Source organism: Anopheles gambiae, chromosome 2 (genome assembly GCF_943734735.2).
Source record: "Anopheles gambiae chromosome 2, idAnoGambNW_F1_1, whole genome shotgun sequence".
NCBI classification, from domain to species: domain Eukaryota; kingdom Metazoa; phylum Arthropoda; class Insecta; order Diptera; family Culicidae; genus Anopheles; species Anopheles gambiae.
Window position 1 is genome coordinate 35,445,772 of NC_064601.1, and position 17,195 is coordinate 35,462,966.

Genomic DNA, 17,195 nt, shown 5'->3' on the forward strand with positions numbered 1-17,195 from the left:
AGCAAAGATAAACTTCTATTCTTTGTTAAACAACATACTTGTATCACAAATCAGCACTAAAAGCCCAAAAATTTATTTTTGAAAAAAATGTAAACATCGCGGACGGCTCCAGCTAACATCCCCTGTGAAAAGACTTCACATAATGGATGAAAATGAATGCGGCGGAATAGAAAATTATTTCGGGCCAAATGAAGTAGCACGTCAGAATAGAAATACGTCTCAAGTGAGATGAATTGTGCAGCTCACATCGCAAAGTGACTTGGTAAACCCTGTATATCCACCTAGGAGCAGAAGCGTTAGCTTTGCAAGGAACTACACAACCACCTTTTTTATTTAATTATTTAAAAAATCCATTTTGGTAGATTTAAGCTTATGGATGTTTAAAAATTAGTAAAAAATACGAATTATGGAATAATAGGTGAAAAAAACAGGTGGGGTATCCCACCAACAGAGGGTGCCAGCAGCTTTTTTGCTTTTTTTAGAATGCAGCAGTCGTTTGCCGTCTGCTAAGCAAAGCCTTTTTAGATTCATTCTAGGTTGAAAGATAGAGCCATTTATAACTCGTTTAGTGCTCTTCTAGTCGATTTGTGGCGCTAGGGTAAAGTTTTTTTAGATCGATATACTTTCTTTTATCTTCATGACTCTATGAGTTTGTTCTCTGCAACTAAAATAACAATTGGTATAGTTTAATCCTAAATTTGATGTACCAGTTTTATTAATTTTAATTTCAAAATTTAATGGATGTAAATTAAATTGAAGGCATTGTACTATAGAAATATGAGCAGCTTGGGACTGGACCAATGCCGGTTAATCGACTTTCATGGCTATTGGACCAAACATGTCAAATTCATAAAAAAAATCACTGGTTTTACTAAAAATTTACCTTAAATCAATCGATTAATCACTAATAGAATATTGTTTGAATAAAAAAACAATAGTTTGTACAATGGTTCTTTATCAACAATGTAGTAAAATATATCACTAGTTACTAAATAATATACTAAATAAATTATCTATTAATAATCTATCACTAGATGCTAAATAATAAACAGCTGGTTAATCCGTCCCCGGATAATCGACGTTCTACTGTATCTGGTTTTGTTGATTGGGAACTGCCTATCGTGACGTTAGCTAACCAATCTGTCAAACTGAATGTCGTCCATATTTAGGGCTCCCTACGTCAAAATACGAATCCTGGCATAGCCTGACAAAACAATATTTCCCGCCTGTATGTAAACAAACATTTCCATGGTCTCACAACTTTTGCGCAAACCAATTAACCGTGTTAACTAAAGTAACTAATATTCTATCTAATTTACAGTTCCAGGACTATAAAATGAAAAATAATATATCTCAACATTGCAGATGGCAAAGGTACACGAAGCACTGAAACCGATCCAGTGGCTAATCGGTACCTGGGAATCGGTAACGGCCAAGGGCAGCTTTCCGACGATCAAAGACTTTTCCTACAACGAGGTGATCAAGTTCCTGTCGATCGGGCAGCCGTTGCTTAACTACGAGGCCCACTCCCGCCATCCCGAGTCCGGCGCCCCGATGCACCTGGAGCGGGGCTTTCTGCGCATCAAACCCGGCACCAGCCAGGTTGCCTTCATGGTGGCACACAACTTTGGCCTGACCGTGCTGGAGGAGGGCGAAGCAACGGACCACGAACTGAAACTGACCTCTAAATCGGTCGAGCGTATGTCGTTTGCGAAAGATCCGGCCGTGAAAGCGATTCGCAAAAGATACTGCCTCAATGCGGACGGGACGCTGGAGATTCAGACGGACATGGAAACGGATACCACGCCGATGACGAATCATTTGCGTGTGGTGTACAAACGTTCGGATTGAGGTGGATTGCGGGTTCGAGAAAATAGCTTCGGGTGCAGGCAGACAAACAATGTTCCTTTTGCATTAGTGGTTAGCATCGAATGATGTTGGACAGTGTAGGTTAGTTGTTACAGTTTATAATTAAAAATCCGATGATCAAATGACATGATACCTATAGATCTTGGATCTCATCATCCGAACATGTTTAGCTTCTGTTTAATCACAGCAGCCTATGGAAACCATTAGTCGAAGTCTTTCCAACGCCAACGGAAGCAATCGAACGCATCGTCTGAATCGATGTTACTGGGAGGAGTCCATTAGCGTCATTTCGTCATAAAGCAGGTATGTAGAGATGTTTTAAAGTATTCCAGAAGCCACGCTGCGTTCAAACTAACCGTACAAATTCAGACAGCAGCTGGTAATTAGATCCTTGCCACGAATTCCCGTTCAAAAACCGTCCATGGGCAGAACAAAGGTTAGAAAGGCGTCCTTTTCGAACTGTCCCAAGATTACGGCCACGCTTTCCTCCAATGCAAGCACCAAAGCGGGCAGCTTCAATCTCCATATGGAAACGGTACAGCCAAGAACTTCCATCAGGTTGAACGGCTTTCGTAGCACCAACGGTAACACCCCAGACTGGAACCTTCTGGGAACGTCCAATCGATCGTCCGCAGCGTACCAGCCAACGGATCCACATCCGCTGCGTTCGCATCTGCGCTACTTTGGGCAGCAAGTGTTCAGAAGCGATGGACCGAAATCGTCCAACTCTACCGGATACAAGTATACGGCCGATTTTCTGAACGACGTACGCCAGCACATGTATTTCTCACGGAACGAGAAAATGTATGGCGAGCGCGTTCGCGAAAGCAAGAGTGCGGTAGAATCATCCTACCAAGCGAATCACACGTTCGCCAACCTGCTCCGTTGCTATGGGTACCATCACAATTGGCTCTCGTTCAAATTTGGCTACACCTACCACAAAGAGCTGATGAACAAACGCAAGCAAAGCGCTTGGATGTCGTCTGGCGGAAGTCACGATTCGGATAACCCTACTGGGCGAAGTGAACGAGACTATCTGCAAGATTCGCGCGATGAAACACATGCGCTCGGGCGAAAAATGCACGAATTGAACATCACCGATACCAACCAGATCCACAATGGGCACGCAATGGAGTTGACGGCTGACGAGTATACAGCCAACGGCGATAAGGAGAGTGTGGCAAGCTCGAGCACAAAAACTCCCACAAACCGTACCATTTCACCGAGCGAACTATCGCCTACCTTAACCGCCCCTTTACACATCGGGCCCGGCGATTCGCTCTCGAAGGACATGTGGGTCATGTTTCACGCCAACCGGCAGTCCGATGCAACGTTTGCAAAGAAGATGCGCCTGTGGGAAATGCTGTACGGCTACTTCCGGCAAATGTCCTCCTGGCTGCAGAAGCACGAACTGTACCTGATGGGCAGCACCATTTCGGGCTTCGGCACGGACACGTCCGACATGGACATGTGCATCGTGGACATCGACGGTCCCACGTACTGCGATTCGCGCACGGAAGCGCTGAACAATCTGCTGCGGGTGAAAAGCTTCATCGAATCGCTGCCGACCTGCAGCTTTGAGCATCTCGATTTGATAAGGGCCAAGGTGCCGATCTTACGCTTTCGCCACGTGGAGGAAAACATCGACATCGATCTGAGCATTAACAATTGCGTTGGTATACGCAACACTCATCTGCTGAACTGCTACGCACAATGTAAGCATTGGTGACACTGCTGGCGGAAGAGGTGGTTGGTTTTGGATGATGGAACATGTTTTTTTTTTTTTAATTTCCCTTCCAGTGGACGAACGTGTGCGACCGCTGGTACTGGTCATAAAGCTGTGGGCACAGCACCATAATCTGAACGATCCGATCCATTCCACCATGTCCAGCTACTCGCTCGTGCTGATGGTTCTCAACTTCCTTCAGTGCGGTGTCACTCCTGCCGTAATACCATGTTTGCATCGCATCTTTCCGGAAAAGTTTTGCGTAAGTATGCAGTCGGGTGTATCGTGTAACGTGGTAGGATAGACGAAAATGCTTTCCCCTTCTTTACAGAAGAAAAATTTCACCAACAACTTACTGGAACGTATTGCTCCGCACCGGTCGGATAACTCAGACACACTCGGGCAACTGCTGCTAAAATTTTTCAAATACTATGCTGAATTTGAGTAAGTTTCTTATTTTAAATCTAAATGGCCAATGCAACAGTCTGAAAAGGGGATTTATATTTTTCCAGTTATGCCAACTACGCGATATCCATTCGAATGGGTCGAATTTTGCTCCGCTCGGAATGCAAATGGAACGCCGCTGATCAGTCGGGCCTCGGCATATTCAACCATCTGTTCATTGAAGGTAAGTGCCGTATTAATGCTACGCTTTCCAATATTAAACCACTCTCAAATGTTGCATCCCATCCTTCCATCCACCCACAATCGTGTATTTCCCAGAGCCCTTCAATCGCACAAACACTGGGAAATCTGTCTACAACAAGTATGTGTTTGAACAGATCAGGGCGGCCTTCGCTGCGTCCGGAAAAATGCTGGAAGAGCACCAAAATTTAAGCATCCTGTTTCGAGAACCACTCTTTACGCCGTCTTTGATACCGTCCCCTAATAGATACTTTTAAAACACTCACCTCAACTATTATCAAACCTATAAAAATCTAAGAAAAAATTATAGAAAACTATAAAAAATAAAACCATTAAACTTACCACAAGTTTTATGGTTTCATAAAAAAATACAATTAGAATAGATCTCATCTAAGAATAGTATAAATAAAATAATATAAGTATATAAAAGAGTTTTTAATGTTTCGTATATTTTACATATTGTATAAAGCGCAGAAACAATTTTACTGCTTATAGTTTTGTTCGTTTCATAAAAACCTGAATTTAAATTGGTACTTTGTCATTTTTAGAAACAGCAATCTTCCCGATTTAAATAGCTCCCAAAAGTATGCAATTTGCACGACATCACGATTGAAATACCAAATGATTTTAGAACAATTTTAGAACAGGGACTAGGATAGACCGTTAACTACATTTTTTGCTAATCTTATTGTTCGGGGCTTTTCTTACCGTCTTTTTACTTGCATTATTGTTCGAAAATATCCTTCACTTCATGTTTCAACTTCTTTTTATCAGAAAAATGCCAATTTTTTTTTCATATTAATACATACCTCGCGCCAAATTTTGAATTTAAGCTACAGACTTTCATGTTTATCAGTAGAGAGAAGTGCCATTTCGTTATGTTGCGGGTTTGAACAGATGTTTTGTTAAAATTAAATATGAAATTTCTCCATTGAAATATATTTTGTTAGTTATTTGTTAGACAGGATTAGTTTAAAAGTTGAGTAAACCCTAACGGTAAAAAGTGATGGTTGAGAAAACTTTGTTAAAAATTATCAAGCTTCAAACACTTGACAAAAAGAAATATGTTAGTAAGTTAGTATTTAGTAAATTTGAAATATGGCTAATTTGATGATGTTTAAAGTTCAGCTCCATAAATCTAAAAACAGCAATTTGACGAAAGATCCCGCTATATATGGAGTAATCTATATATGGAGAACTATATATGGAGTGATCTGCACTTTCACGAATTTTGATCGACTGGCTATTGGCTATTGACTGGCTATCTGTGAGGAAATGTGTTTACTATATGAACAATACGTTGAATCTTTGTACCTTGTAGGTAAAATTAATGGAATATTAAGCTTCGATAAATATGAAAAAACGGGTTTTAAGTACAAAATAGCCGTACGTTTCCCTTTAAATACCCAAGAAACTTAGTAAATTTACAATTGCCTCTGCCCCTCTTCACAAAACAATCAAAGGCTTACAAAAAAAAACCCTGAAAGAACTTGATCATGCTGTGACCGTTAATTTAAAATTACCGCTCGTTTGCGAGGTTGTCAAAAATGAACAAATTGTTTCGACAAGAAATACATTCTCTACTTGGCACGATGGAGATCACGCAATTTTACCTTTGCGATCCAATGGATCGCCTTGTTGAGTCCTTTGTCTAATAATCCATGGCTAGTTCCAGAGAACGCTCCATGTCCAAATTCCATTGGTCGAGCAGAAACTCTGAAACATCCTCAGGCAAATCCCACTCACTTTCGTGCGGTTCCAGGGTAAGCAAGTCCTCGTTTAGCTGCAGTACGGGTGGCGCCACGTTCGGGCAGGACGTTTCACCCTCCCGACGAGCTTGAATGCTGCTTACGAGCGACGGAAAGGTGGGCAATACAAGTCCCAAGTCCTGTTCGTTTTCACTCATCAGCAAACATTCGAGCTCGTGGTTGTTGGACGCTTTCCACGGTGCCAATCGCAGACTTTGCATTTGGGCGGAGTGTTTTATTAAAAATTGTTCGGAGTTCTTTTCGGCCAGATTTGAAGTGGCAGGGGTTTGATCGGTAAAGATTTGCTCATTTACTTTCTCATCAGTTACGGGCTGTTCTTCACACTCTACCTTCAAACCTGCCATCTGAACCTCAACGAGCGATGGAATTATTTGATCGTATACATTACAGTCATCGTCGTCGAGCTGGTTTGCTGGTTCCGGCGGCATGCTTGGTACGCCGGCCAGCAGCTTCTGTATGTACGGATACTTGTAGAGCAGTTCGGTCAAAGGCGTTTCTTGATCATCCGCAGGAAGAATGGCTCGAAAGTCATCACGCAACAGGAACGCTGTCTCCTCGTTGCAGTCCATCGCTGGCTCAGCGTTTGACTTTTCGGCCGACTCTTCAGTTGCATCGGTGCGTTTTGCGTTGCGACCCGTGTTCAAAACAAACTCAAGTACATCGATATACATTGCAGTATGACTGTAGCCACACAAAAAAAAAAATAGGAGGAGAATATCAGTGAGTGAAAGTTGTTAAGCTACGACGGCGATTCAAATACTTACGCAAGTGTCAGGACTTTCGAGGTCTTTGCTGGAATGTGTAGCAGCTGGCGCAGATGATCGTAATAAACGTTCATCTTCATCAATCGCTTATGCTCGCGAATGCAAGCTTTCTTGCCTGTCTCTAAAGTGGGAGAAAAGAACAGAAGCACAGCCCGCAGGCATCGATGAGTCATAAAAAGGGTTTATGATCGGCACCTAAGGGGCTACCGGCCGGACGACATAAATCACGCAGACCGACCGACCCCAGGTGGTCATTGCTCTTCTACAATCTTTGCCTTTTTCTACATTTATGCATTGCAGATATGCATTTGATGAAACATTATTTGTTTGTTAAGTGATTTATGCTCATTTTTAACGACAACTATTTGCACTTGAATGATGAGCAAATTGAATGGCAAATTTTAACACTTTCCCCATCATTTAACTAACCTTCTTTGCTCTGCCTAGCTCGGCCTTTAAGACGTCCCATCCTGTGCGTTTAAAGTTCAAAGTTTTATTTGACTGCATATAAAAAGGTACAAAACAAACGGGCCAAAAGTACAAAGAAAATCGGCGAATGACGGTGAGCAACTAAATGTCTGTGCCTGTCTAACTGGAACGATGAATGTAACGCAACTGAAGCGACCGGGCAATAAACGCATCTGCAAATGCAATGGGCTTAAGGGTCGTTTAAACTATCTTCTAAGCAGAATACGGTCCAGCTAGATGCAGTACTAGACGGGTCTACACCGAGGTTTTTAAAGTGCCGTTGCTGGGAAAGGTACATGGTGTTCAGCATAAAGGGTTTCGTGGACTGCATCGAACAATTTACTGCATCAATTCCTTATGGCATGATAAATATTTAAAAAATCAGATTATCAGATCACTATACAAATTCAATTAAAATTCCTACGTTATTTCATACGCTGATTCTTACACTATTCCTATGCTGCAAATTTTGTACCTGGTATGGTTTAGTGACCGGAACTGGAATTTTAACGGTAACATACCCGGTGCAGGTGCCGTTCCGAATCCGGAACAGTTCCAGGTACTGTTCTAGAAAATAATTGAAATCGGGAGCTATTTCTGGATCAGAATGGGTTCATGATCAGTTCCAGGACCGGTATGGGTTCAGAATCAGTGCTAAGTCCTTTATGAGTTTACTTTCAGTTCCAGGACTGATATGAATACATTAGTGGTTCCAGGACCAGTATGGGTTCAATAACAGTTCCAGGTCCTGTATGTATTTAGTATCTGTTCCAGGGCAGGTGCGGGTTCAGTATCAGTTTCCAGACCGAAATGGGTTCATGATTGGTTCTAGCACCGGTATAGATTCATGATCGGCTGCAGGACCAGTATGGGATCATGATAGGTTCCTGGGCAGGTATGGGTTCATGATCGGTTTCAGGACCGGTATGGGTTCATGACCCGTCCCGAACCAGTATGGGTTCATGATACGTTCCAAGACCAGGTGGTGCGGGTTCAGTATCAGGTCCAAGACCAGCATGGTTTTATGATAGGTTCCAGGGCAGGTATGGATTCATGATCGGCTCCAGGACCGGTATAAGGTCAGTATCAGATCCAGGACCGGCATTAAGTTATGTGCAGCTCTTGAACCAGAATTTGTAGCGGATTGGTGTCAGGACTAGTATGGATTTGGTTTTAAGTTTAGGTCTCTTAATGGGTCGTCATAAGAATCTCATTTTAATTGGGTTAAGAGGTCATTTTTTTCTACGTACTCTTAAGAGTAAAAGGGATCTTTGAAATTTATCGCAGTCCTGTATCCTGTCCAATTGAACTTGTGATAATAAAATAGCTAATTATGTTGTTGTTGTTTTAGTTAATTTTTAAACGTAGTCAAAATTGGAAGTCAAACACGTTTATCGTTCAAAAAAATTACAACTGATCTTGCCCACTCCACGATGATGCACATGCATGTTTACCCAGCGTTTCTCATCATGCTATTTTCTGCAGAATTTAATGGTGATCAGTTTTTCACCTTTTCTTTGAAATATGATTTTAAAAAAATACGATCGATCATATACGCTCATTTGATCGTACGAGTGATCATGTCTGTGTTGGAAATAGAATGTCTTACGTTTTTGGTAAAGTCCGGTGCGTTTACCAGTTAGATCACCAGCTTTTCGTTGCGGTCTTATGCCAGTTTATAATAGGTTCCGAGATTTCTTCCGATTGCGTGGTACTTAACAAGTCCTTGCAGCCCTGCTGCGGCGACACATGTGAAAGTGCTACTGTGGTAACGTGAAATTGGTGCGAAATTCGTCCTACGAACCGACGCATCTATCGAATAGACCAGGACTCTCCAAACTACGGCCGGTAGGCCACATATGACCCTCAAAGAGCCTGTAACACGGTCCGCGATGTCATTGTAAAGGTTCAAATCAATAGCTTATTTTTGTGACTAATTAATCAACATTTAAATATTTGCTTTTGAAAGACGAAATCAGGATTCAATTAAGGAAAGCTGTAGAAATTTTTGTTATATTCAGTTAGTATTTTCTAGTCAAAACGAGGTTTGAATTTTCACTCATTCTAGAGGTAACGTTAAAATGGCCCTCAATAACGAACTCTTATGTAATGATTAGACTTAATTACCATTAATTTCAACGAAATAAACTACGATACTTTCCAGGTCTTTGTCATAAGAGGTATGATCAATTAATCAGCGTAAGAAAGTAAGGATAAGGACGTCCTTTGATTTATAATCATGAAATTCTGCCCAAAATGTTGAAGGTGCTCTCCATCGGAGTGAGAAGTTCTGTAATCCTTCCCACGTACTATCGATTCCTAATCCGATTGTTTAACATCACTCTTTTCTCCACATTTCACCCAAAGGAATCCATTCCACTTTCTAGCGCAAAATATGTTCATAATTGTATTTCAAATGTACACAACACAACAATAGTTCAACCCAACCGGCTAGGGAAGATAGTAGTAGCTGTACCCATCGGCACTGTTCGCTATGTACCACTGGTGATGGTGATGATGGTGGAGGTTGTTGTGTGGCACAGCCGTCGCAACCGGCTGCGGCTGTGGTGTTGGCAGGGCGGGCAGCATTGGCTGCGGTACGGCTGGCCGGACCGGCGGTGGAACGACCGCAAACGAATGGGCCGATACGATCGACAGGTTGTTGTTGTTGGTGTCCAGCCCGGCATAGGCGCTGGCCGGCGTCGGGATGTGGTTGAACGGCGTGACCACCTCGTACATGTACTCGTGCGGTTCGGGCGACGGTGTGGTCGGATACTCGAGCTCACGCTGCAGATGCCGTATGTACTGTATCGCTACCCTGTGCACAAATGGAATTCGCTTGTAAATGGCTCTGGACGACAAACCAAATTGGAAGCCAACGCCCAACTCACCGTAAGCACTCAATCTTGGAGTACTTCTTGCCGGACGGCTTCTTGTTGGGCAGCTTCGAGCGCAGCATATCGAACGCACGGTTCATGTCCCGCATCCTGGTCCGTTCCCGGTCGCAGGCGGACTTTTTGTAATCTGCAAGTACACACTGCGTCAGGTGGGTGTTTTTCTTCCCCCTCCCCCGCGTGGCTGCCCTCTCCGTGCCCTTACCTTTCTCAATCTCCATCGCACGCTTGCGCCAAAGGCTGACGTCACAGTGGCTCAGCGCATCGGCCGCCGACGAGGAGGATGAGCTGGACGATGCGATCGTTTTCGTCGTAGGCACGGTCGCACTTGTCGTCGTCGTCATCGTCGTCGCCGTCGCCGTGTAACTCAACCCGGAACCACCCGGAAAGCCCAGCATACCGTCCGTGGCCGACGGCTGGCCCGGATGGCTGGCAAAGGATAGCACCACGTTCGACACCAGTCGATCACTTTCCTCCGCTCCGGCACCGCAGTGGCCGATGCGCGTAAAATCCATCGCGAACACGGGCGTCGGCGAACGGTTCGCATCGTTTGCCTGCAGCAACGTGGCAGGCGGTGACGAGCGGGGTGGCGTCAGCTTTAGCACACTGACCGGGATGCTGGTCCCGGGGAGATGGTCACCGATGGGTGGTGGTGTTACCGGTCGCACCGTGTACAGATGCTCGCTGCTGCTGCCGGTGGTGGTGCTGGTGTTCGTGGTGAGGGTCGTGCTGCTGGTGGCCAGGTTCGTCGTTCGTCGCGTCGGATACCGTCGCTCGTACGGTGGTGAGGTGAAGAGGGGCGGCAGCGTGACCGGCACTGGCGCATACGTGGCAAAGGTGGGCGTGGGAACGTGGATGTATCCGGCGGACGAGACCACCGGCACCGTATCCGAAGGTCGGTGGTGCTGGTGGTGGCTCACATCGTTCCCGCCGGCTGTCGACGGTGCGCTGCAGGCGGTGGCAGCAAATTCGCGATCGTTGGACAGATCGATCGGGATGAGATCGGCTATGTTCATTATGCATTCGATGCTGGTGATCAGGTGGGGACACTGGGTCCTTATTTACACGTTGTTTTGTGATTTACATACACGAAAGGCCTCGTTCATTACACTGTGATCGCTCCGAATTTTAGTAACAAGCGATCTTCAACTGTAGCACAACTTGTTTTCTACAAAAATCCCAAAAAAAAGAAACTTCTCGCAAACACTGCCCGAGCGGCACTAACCGACACTGTGGCGATCGTTTGCTTCACCAGCGCCCTTAGACATCCGGCACCGGCAACCCTTTTTTCTGCCCAAGGATGGCGCAACCCTTTTGCACGGTGTCCGTAACAAAATCGATATGGAAATGTATTGTCACTCTTTATTTATTTCCACGCTCCTTTCTTCGGCACCACGTTTTTCCTCAAACCGTGCCTTGGCCGGGTGGTTCTAAGGCTTTTTTGTTTCGCTTCACTCCGCTCAAACGCTGTTATTGCATCGAACTGTTTCCACTCACTCACGAGCGCTAGAAGAAGATCCGGCGACGATCGTCATCCATCCTCCGAGCTCCCGGGGTTTTGTGTGCACAAGTGTTTGTTTCCCCCGCCTTGGAGAGGGAGGTTACATCGTTTCGCGTCGCTCGTTTTTTCTTTATTATTTTCCATTGCGATGCCGTCGATGAATGTAGAGCAACATCATCGAATGAGACATCGTAGAAGGAGGAGAGCGCGCGCTATTGTTCTCGATGCTTGTCGATCATTTATCTTCGCGCATTGCTTTTGAACGAAGTTATGGGGTAGAGCACAGGTCACTCAGCTCAGCTGAACACGTGTTTCCTTTCTTTGAGCGCTTCCGATTCCTTGCTGCCTTGGGATGTGACAGTGTTGGTGAGCAGAGAAAGAGAGAGAGAGTGTGTGTGTGTGTGTGTGTGTGTGTGAGAGAGAGAGAGAGAGAGAGAGAGAAATACTCGAGTGGTCAGTGCTTATGCTGTGAGCTTTTGCGTGAAGTGAAATTGTTTGCGCATTAACAAGTAGATTCTAATGCAAGGATGCGTTTGAGTGCATTTTTTGTATTTAATGCTTATTAATTTAATATGTATATTTTTTACTTGTCCGTCCCTCGTTTTTGTTTGTAGAATTACATTTTGCATTTCCTTTTCTACAAAATAATAAAACAATTTTTATTTTTTATTCATCACGTTTATTCATCACCGTGCATTTAGTTTTACTTGCAGTAAGCAAAGCAACGACGCGGCTAAAAATAAAATAAATAAATGTTTCCACAGCACCACCACCAACCGAAGTATCCGGTTCCGTGTTGGTGTGGCTTGGGGGGTGAAGTAATTCGCGGAACATGTACTTCCGTACCGTTCAAATCCATAGAAGCACTGCTGCCGAACGCGGAAAATGATTAGCGACGTGTGTGACGCCACCCTTATCATAATCCTCTAAAGTACCGATAATTGCATGCCCGAATGCGACCAACCGCGATGTGTATTTGCCCACAATCGTCACTAATTCGGCTTAGCCGCCTTCTTATCTTTGCCCTTCTTCTTCGCTCCCTCCGCCCCGTTCGCACTATCGCCGGGCAGCTTTACGGTGAACTCGTAGTTGAGCTTCCTGGGCGTAAGGAACAGATTAAGCACCTCATCCGTCACGTCCTTCCGCCGGTTCTGATGCTCCTCCACGATCGGTTGCAGCGTGTCGATCGCGATCTTCTTCATTTCGCCGCTGAGCAGCTCGCCCTTGCCGTACGCGACCCGGATGCGCTCCAGCTCGGCATCGTCCTCCAGGAAGAACCGCAGCAGCTGGAAGCTCACGTCAATGTCCGTGTTGCCACCGTGCTCCCGGTGCTCCTCGAGCGTTTGCCGCCCGCCCGAGAACGCGTGCTTGTTGATCTTTGTCTTGATCTGCTTGGCCGTGTCGGTTAGGAAGACGGCCGAGTTGGTATCGCTGGCCGACATTTTCGTCCGTGCGCCCTGCAGCGCGGGGAAAAAGCTCGAATGGATGAGGGCCGGCTTGGGGAAGCCGAGCCGGGGCGATACGTCACGCGTCATGCGGAAGTAGGGATCCTGATCGATCGCACAGGGAATCAGCACGGGCAGCTTGTCCGTGCCGAAGATGAAGGGAAAGGTGGTCGAGAACGCGGGTGCTGCCTGGGCCGCCGGAAACCCGATCTTGCCAATCACGTCCGAGTCGCCGAACCCGAATATGCCCTTCACCTGGTTGAACGTGACGCACTTCTGGATGCGTATAATGTTCTGGTAGAACTGGGGGCACTGGCCCATAAAGTCCAGGTTGGAAAAGATGAACGTTTTGCTCGGATCGAACCCAATCGCAATGATATCCTTGGCGTTTTCGCGCGCCATCCGCATCGACTGCTCGACAGTCAGGTCTTTCCACAGCGTCTTCTCATCGTCGGTCAGCTGAATGACCAGCGGCACATCGAACGCTTCCTGCAACCATCTGCAATGAAGGCGAATGTTTGCATCATTGTTCCATTCCAACACCACTCCCCCCCTCCCCCTCCCTACTCCACCGCACTTACTTCGTCACGATAAAGGGCACCAGGTGACCTAAATGCATCGAGTCCGACGACGGTCCACGGCCGGTGTAGAGGTAAAACTTCTTGCCCGCCTCTACCGCATTCAGCAGTGTGTGTAGGTCACGGTGCGAAAAGAATATACCACGACGGATCAGATGGTGAACCGGTTTTCCCGCGACCTTTTCGAGCCGCTCGATCAGTGCCGCATCGATATGTGAACATCCGAACCGCTCTGTTGTGGGGAGCGGAGGGTTTGGGGAACATGGTTGAAAATTGAATTATTAAACTATTCTGTATCGTGTAAGAATCGTTCCACGAACACTGCCGGCACATACTTATCAACTTATCGTAATCAATTCCCGCATCGGATGAGCTGGTAACAGTCCATGGATCGACCACGTCTTCTGCGACCGGGGCGGCGGCGGCAGCATTCCCTTCTACGCTGGTGTGATTTTCCTCCAGCTTCAACTGATCTACGTCCGGAAGATTGCTCATGATTTCCCGTCCTAATATTGCCGCACTTTCATTCAAACTCTGATGGTCACTGGCAGAATTTCCGTGCTGTGCGAAAGTGTGATTTTCTCTGCCAACACACCGCGCTGCCGACCGTGTATATTATGACAGGAGGATTTGTTGTGGTGGGCTAATTGATGGCTGACAGCTGGGATATTTTGTACTAAATTTTTAAATGCAGTTTTATTTTCTTAACTCTTCATAAAATTGCAAACAAAATGTTTCTGTTACATTGCTTTTCTCATAAATATGCAAATTATGTTGTTAGATTGATAAAGAGAAAGAAAAAAACCATTTCTCTTCAAGTTGTTCTAAACGGTATTTTCAAAACCGCGCAACATTGGCTGTCATTTAGTTCCAAACAATTCCGCTGCAGAGCCCGCAAGCGCTGTTGCACCAGCTGTCAAAGTGCAAAATTAGAAAAGAGAGAAGAAAAAAGATAACCAAAAAAGAAACAAATTGTTTAGCTAATGTTTTCCCGGATAAATGCTGCGGTGCATACTAGTTTTCTAGGCTTATCGGTGTATTTTTAAACGTTTGCACTTGTGCACGTGTGGCTGCAACTCAACCTTACGCCCGGTCACGATGGCAACCGACCTGCTCAAGGGGTGTGACGACCTGCAGAACGAGCTGGACCGTGCGAGAAACAATCTCAAAGGGCTGAACGATAACATCCGAAGAATATTCGGACGCGATCCGTCCAACGCAGAGCCTTACAACAATGGGCGGGAGGATGGTGGCGGTGGCGGCGGACCGAACACACCGAACGGGGGCAACAAAAAGGGGGGATTCGCCATGAAGGAGGGCTACGATGCGCGGAAGCGAAACTCGCTCGGCTTCGACTCGCCCCATGCGATGGGCCCGCGCCGGGACCACGCCAGACCGTACCCCGAATCCGGTGGCCACCCGAATCCGGCCAAACGACGTGCCATGGGGGAAACGAAATCCGTGTTCAGTCGCCTGTCCGGACCACCGAACCGTGACGTAGAGTACGAAAAGCCGCGGCTGTTTTCACGCGTCATCAAGGAGCAACCGTCCAAGGAGGACATCGTGGCGGCACAGGGCTCGGACGAACGGTCCCGGGCCCGCAATCGGCGCATCTTCGGCTCGCTGCTCGGCACGCTGCAAAAGTTCTCCCAGGAGGAGTCGAAGCTGAAGTCGAAGGAGGAGAAAAAGGCCATGATCGAGAAGAAGCTGGAGGAGCAGGAAAAGATGGAGCGGGAAAACATGCAGAAGGAGAAGCAGTGCCTGTTTACCGACCGGAAACGGCAGCAGCTCGAAATACGCGCACTAGAAACGAAGATGGCCAAGCTGAAGGCGCTGGAGGTGTGGGAAAACTCGAAACGGCCGCTGCAGAACTTTATCAAAACGAAAACCAATCCACCGATCTTCTACCTGCCAAAGCGGATGAATGCTGCCATGGAGAAGAAGCTGGCCGAATGCCAGAAGGAGCAGCAAAGTGAGTGAAATGCAATCGAGCGTTCGCAGCGTTCGTGTCCGAGTCAAAGGTTTGTTTACATTTTCCCTTCATTTCCAACAGAATTGATGGACGAGAAGCGACAGGAAGTGATGGAAAGCATTGAGGCGGTCGAGGAACGGTTCAAGGCTGACATCAAATCGCTGGAGGAAAACAATGGCAAGGACCGTACCGGTGCCGCCGGGTACGATCGGATGAAAGCAGCTTCCGGCAGCTTTGATGACAGTTTCGGCACGGGGTCGAAGCATGATCGCATCAAGATGGAGGAAGACGACGAGGACGATGATCCGCACAGTGCGTACCAGTACGAGCAGGACGAACAGCCCGACGTTCCTGAGGGTCCCGCACTTCCGGCCTCGATGGTGTCACGGTTTAAAATTACTATCCACAACACTGACCACAAGCAAGGTAAGAAAGGGTTTGCTATGGTGACGCGCAATGGCGAACGTACATTTTAAAGCCATTTTGTAATTCGATGATTGCAGATACTGCAGAACGGCGGGACGTTTCGGCGGAAGAATCGAAGTCCACACGAGTGCAGGCATCGGAAAGCATAGTAATGGATGTGGACGATTCCATCGCAGAGCCGAACGAACGTTCCGAAAAGAGCCCTAAAAGGCGCAAGAGCTCCATCGACAGATCGGCAAAGAATATTCAAATCACGTTCAGGACGTCCACCAATGCTGATAATAATAATTGATCTTGTTCAGTCAGGCGCTCGCAAGCTGCAGGAAGGAATTAGTCTCCCATCAGTTTGCATTTTTTCGTTTGTTTTTGCAGGAACAGTACAAGCGCCCCGCGTGGGCAGTCGCCGTGGCGACGTTACCTTCCAGTAGGCCACACACACACACGAACACAAAGACCATATTTTTATAACATACAGGATGATACTCAGATAGAGAGGATGGTCGATGTAAAGGCAGGAGGTAATTTCATTTTTTCCATCAGAGCAACAGTCTGTTCTTAGCTCAGGGCCAGCTCATCAATGAAGCAAAACGTTCTTTACGTTTAGATCCATATACTCGGTGAGTAAGGAACAGCATAATCGATCCTGTTTTTTTTTTCTTTTCAAACTATCTAAAAATACCATTTCAGTCCACTTTTATCAGTTCTGTATTGCACAAGAAATTCGTCATGAATTGTTGTTCTCCCGCATCAGCATCGAGCAACAATCGTGTACACTTCTTTCGAATCCCCTCCCCTCTTTTCATGCAGAGGAACACGAGAATAAGAGTAATCATTAGGCGGTTAAGGTGTACGATATAACTCATGTTTGCCGTTGCTGTACCAAGGCGGTACAGTGGGCAACATACAAAAAATGCAACAATACCGTATCGCTTGTAGCAGGTAAAGTTTACCTCGTAAGATAGACGCTAAGGGCGCTGATAGGGATGATAGGGATGAACTCAAACTCACCTATTTACAGGCCGTGCAGTGCGTTATCGATACCGTAACATAATTTAGTGAAAGAATTACACATTACACTAGCATGTAATAAACCGGTTTTCATACTTCCCGTACGTGGCGTTTCGGATTAGCATTTAGC

The 17,195-nt window shown here is 46.1% G+C and overlaps 5 protein-coding genes across 5 annotated transcripts; 3 read left to right on the forward strand and 2 right to left on the reverse strand.

Moving 5' to 3' along the window:
* Positions 1–1,163: 1,163 nt before the first annotated feature.
* On the forward strand, positions 1,164–1,994 carry LOC1279785 (peroxynitrite isomerase THAP4). The gene is made up of 2 exons (XM_319543.4): positions 1,164–1,294; positions 1,366–1,994. The coding sequence occupies exon 2, from the start codon at positions 1,366–1,368 to the stop codon at positions 1,849–1,851; it is 486 nt and encodes a 161-aa protein (XP_319543.3). The 5' UTR covers positions 1,164–1,294; the 3' UTR covers positions 1,852–1,994.
* Positions 1,995–2,046: 52 nt separating this feature from the next.
* LOC4577152 (poly(A) RNA polymerase gld-2 homolog A) lies at positions 2,047–4,630 on the forward strand. The gene is made up of 6 exons (XM_061647027.1): positions 2,047–2,172; positions 2,239–3,584; positions 3,670–3,857; positions 3,927–4,039; positions 4,108–4,223; positions 4,319–4,630. The coding sequence occupies exons 2-6, from the start codon at positions 2,291–2,293 to the stop codon at positions 4,495–4,497; spliced, it is 1,890 nt and encodes a 629-aa protein (XP_061503011.1). The 5' UTR covers positions 2,047–2,172; positions 2,239–2,290; the 3' UTR covers positions 4,498–4,630.
* A 4,991-nt stretch (positions 4,631–9,621) lies between these two features.
* On the reverse strand, positions 9,622–11,765 carry LOC11175721 (mucin-5AC). Its single transcript, XM_003436392.2, has 3 exons — positions 10,341–11,765; positions 10,133–10,265; positions 9,622–10,059 (listed from the first exon to the last, which is right to left on the reverse strand). The coding sequence occupies exons 1-3, from the start codon at positions 11,149–11,151 to the stop codon at positions 9,693–9,695; spliced, it is 1,311 nt and encodes a 436-aa protein (XP_003436440.2). The 5' UTR covers positions 11,152–11,765; the 3' UTR covers positions 9,622–9,692.
* Positions 11,766–12,290: 525 nt separating this feature from the next.
* Positions 12,291–14,291, reverse strand: LOC1279764 (tryptophan--tRNA ligase, cytoplasmic). The gene is made up of 3 exons (XM_319546.6): positions 13,995–14,291; positions 13,663–13,891; positions 12,291–13,580 (listed from the first exon to the last, which is right to left on the reverse strand). The coding sequence occupies exons 1-3, from the start codon at positions 14,152–14,154 to the stop codon at positions 12,629–12,631; spliced, it is 1,341 nt and encodes a 446-aa protein (XP_319546.6). The 5' UTR covers positions 14,155–14,291; the 3' UTR covers positions 12,291–12,628.
* A 273-nt stretch (positions 14,292–14,564) lies between these two features.
* LOC1279763 (pinin) lies at positions 14,565–17,169 on the forward strand. Its single transcript, XM_319547.6, has 3 exons — positions 14,565–15,631; positions 15,713–16,057; positions 16,135–17,169. Exons 1-3 carry the CDS (start codon positions 14,758–14,760, stop codon positions 16,347–16,349), a joined length of 1,434 nt encoding a protein of 477 aa, XP_319547.6. The 5' UTR covers positions 14,565–14,757; the 3' UTR covers positions 16,350–17,169.
* The last annotated feature ends 26 nt before the right edge of the window (positions 17,170–17,195 follow it).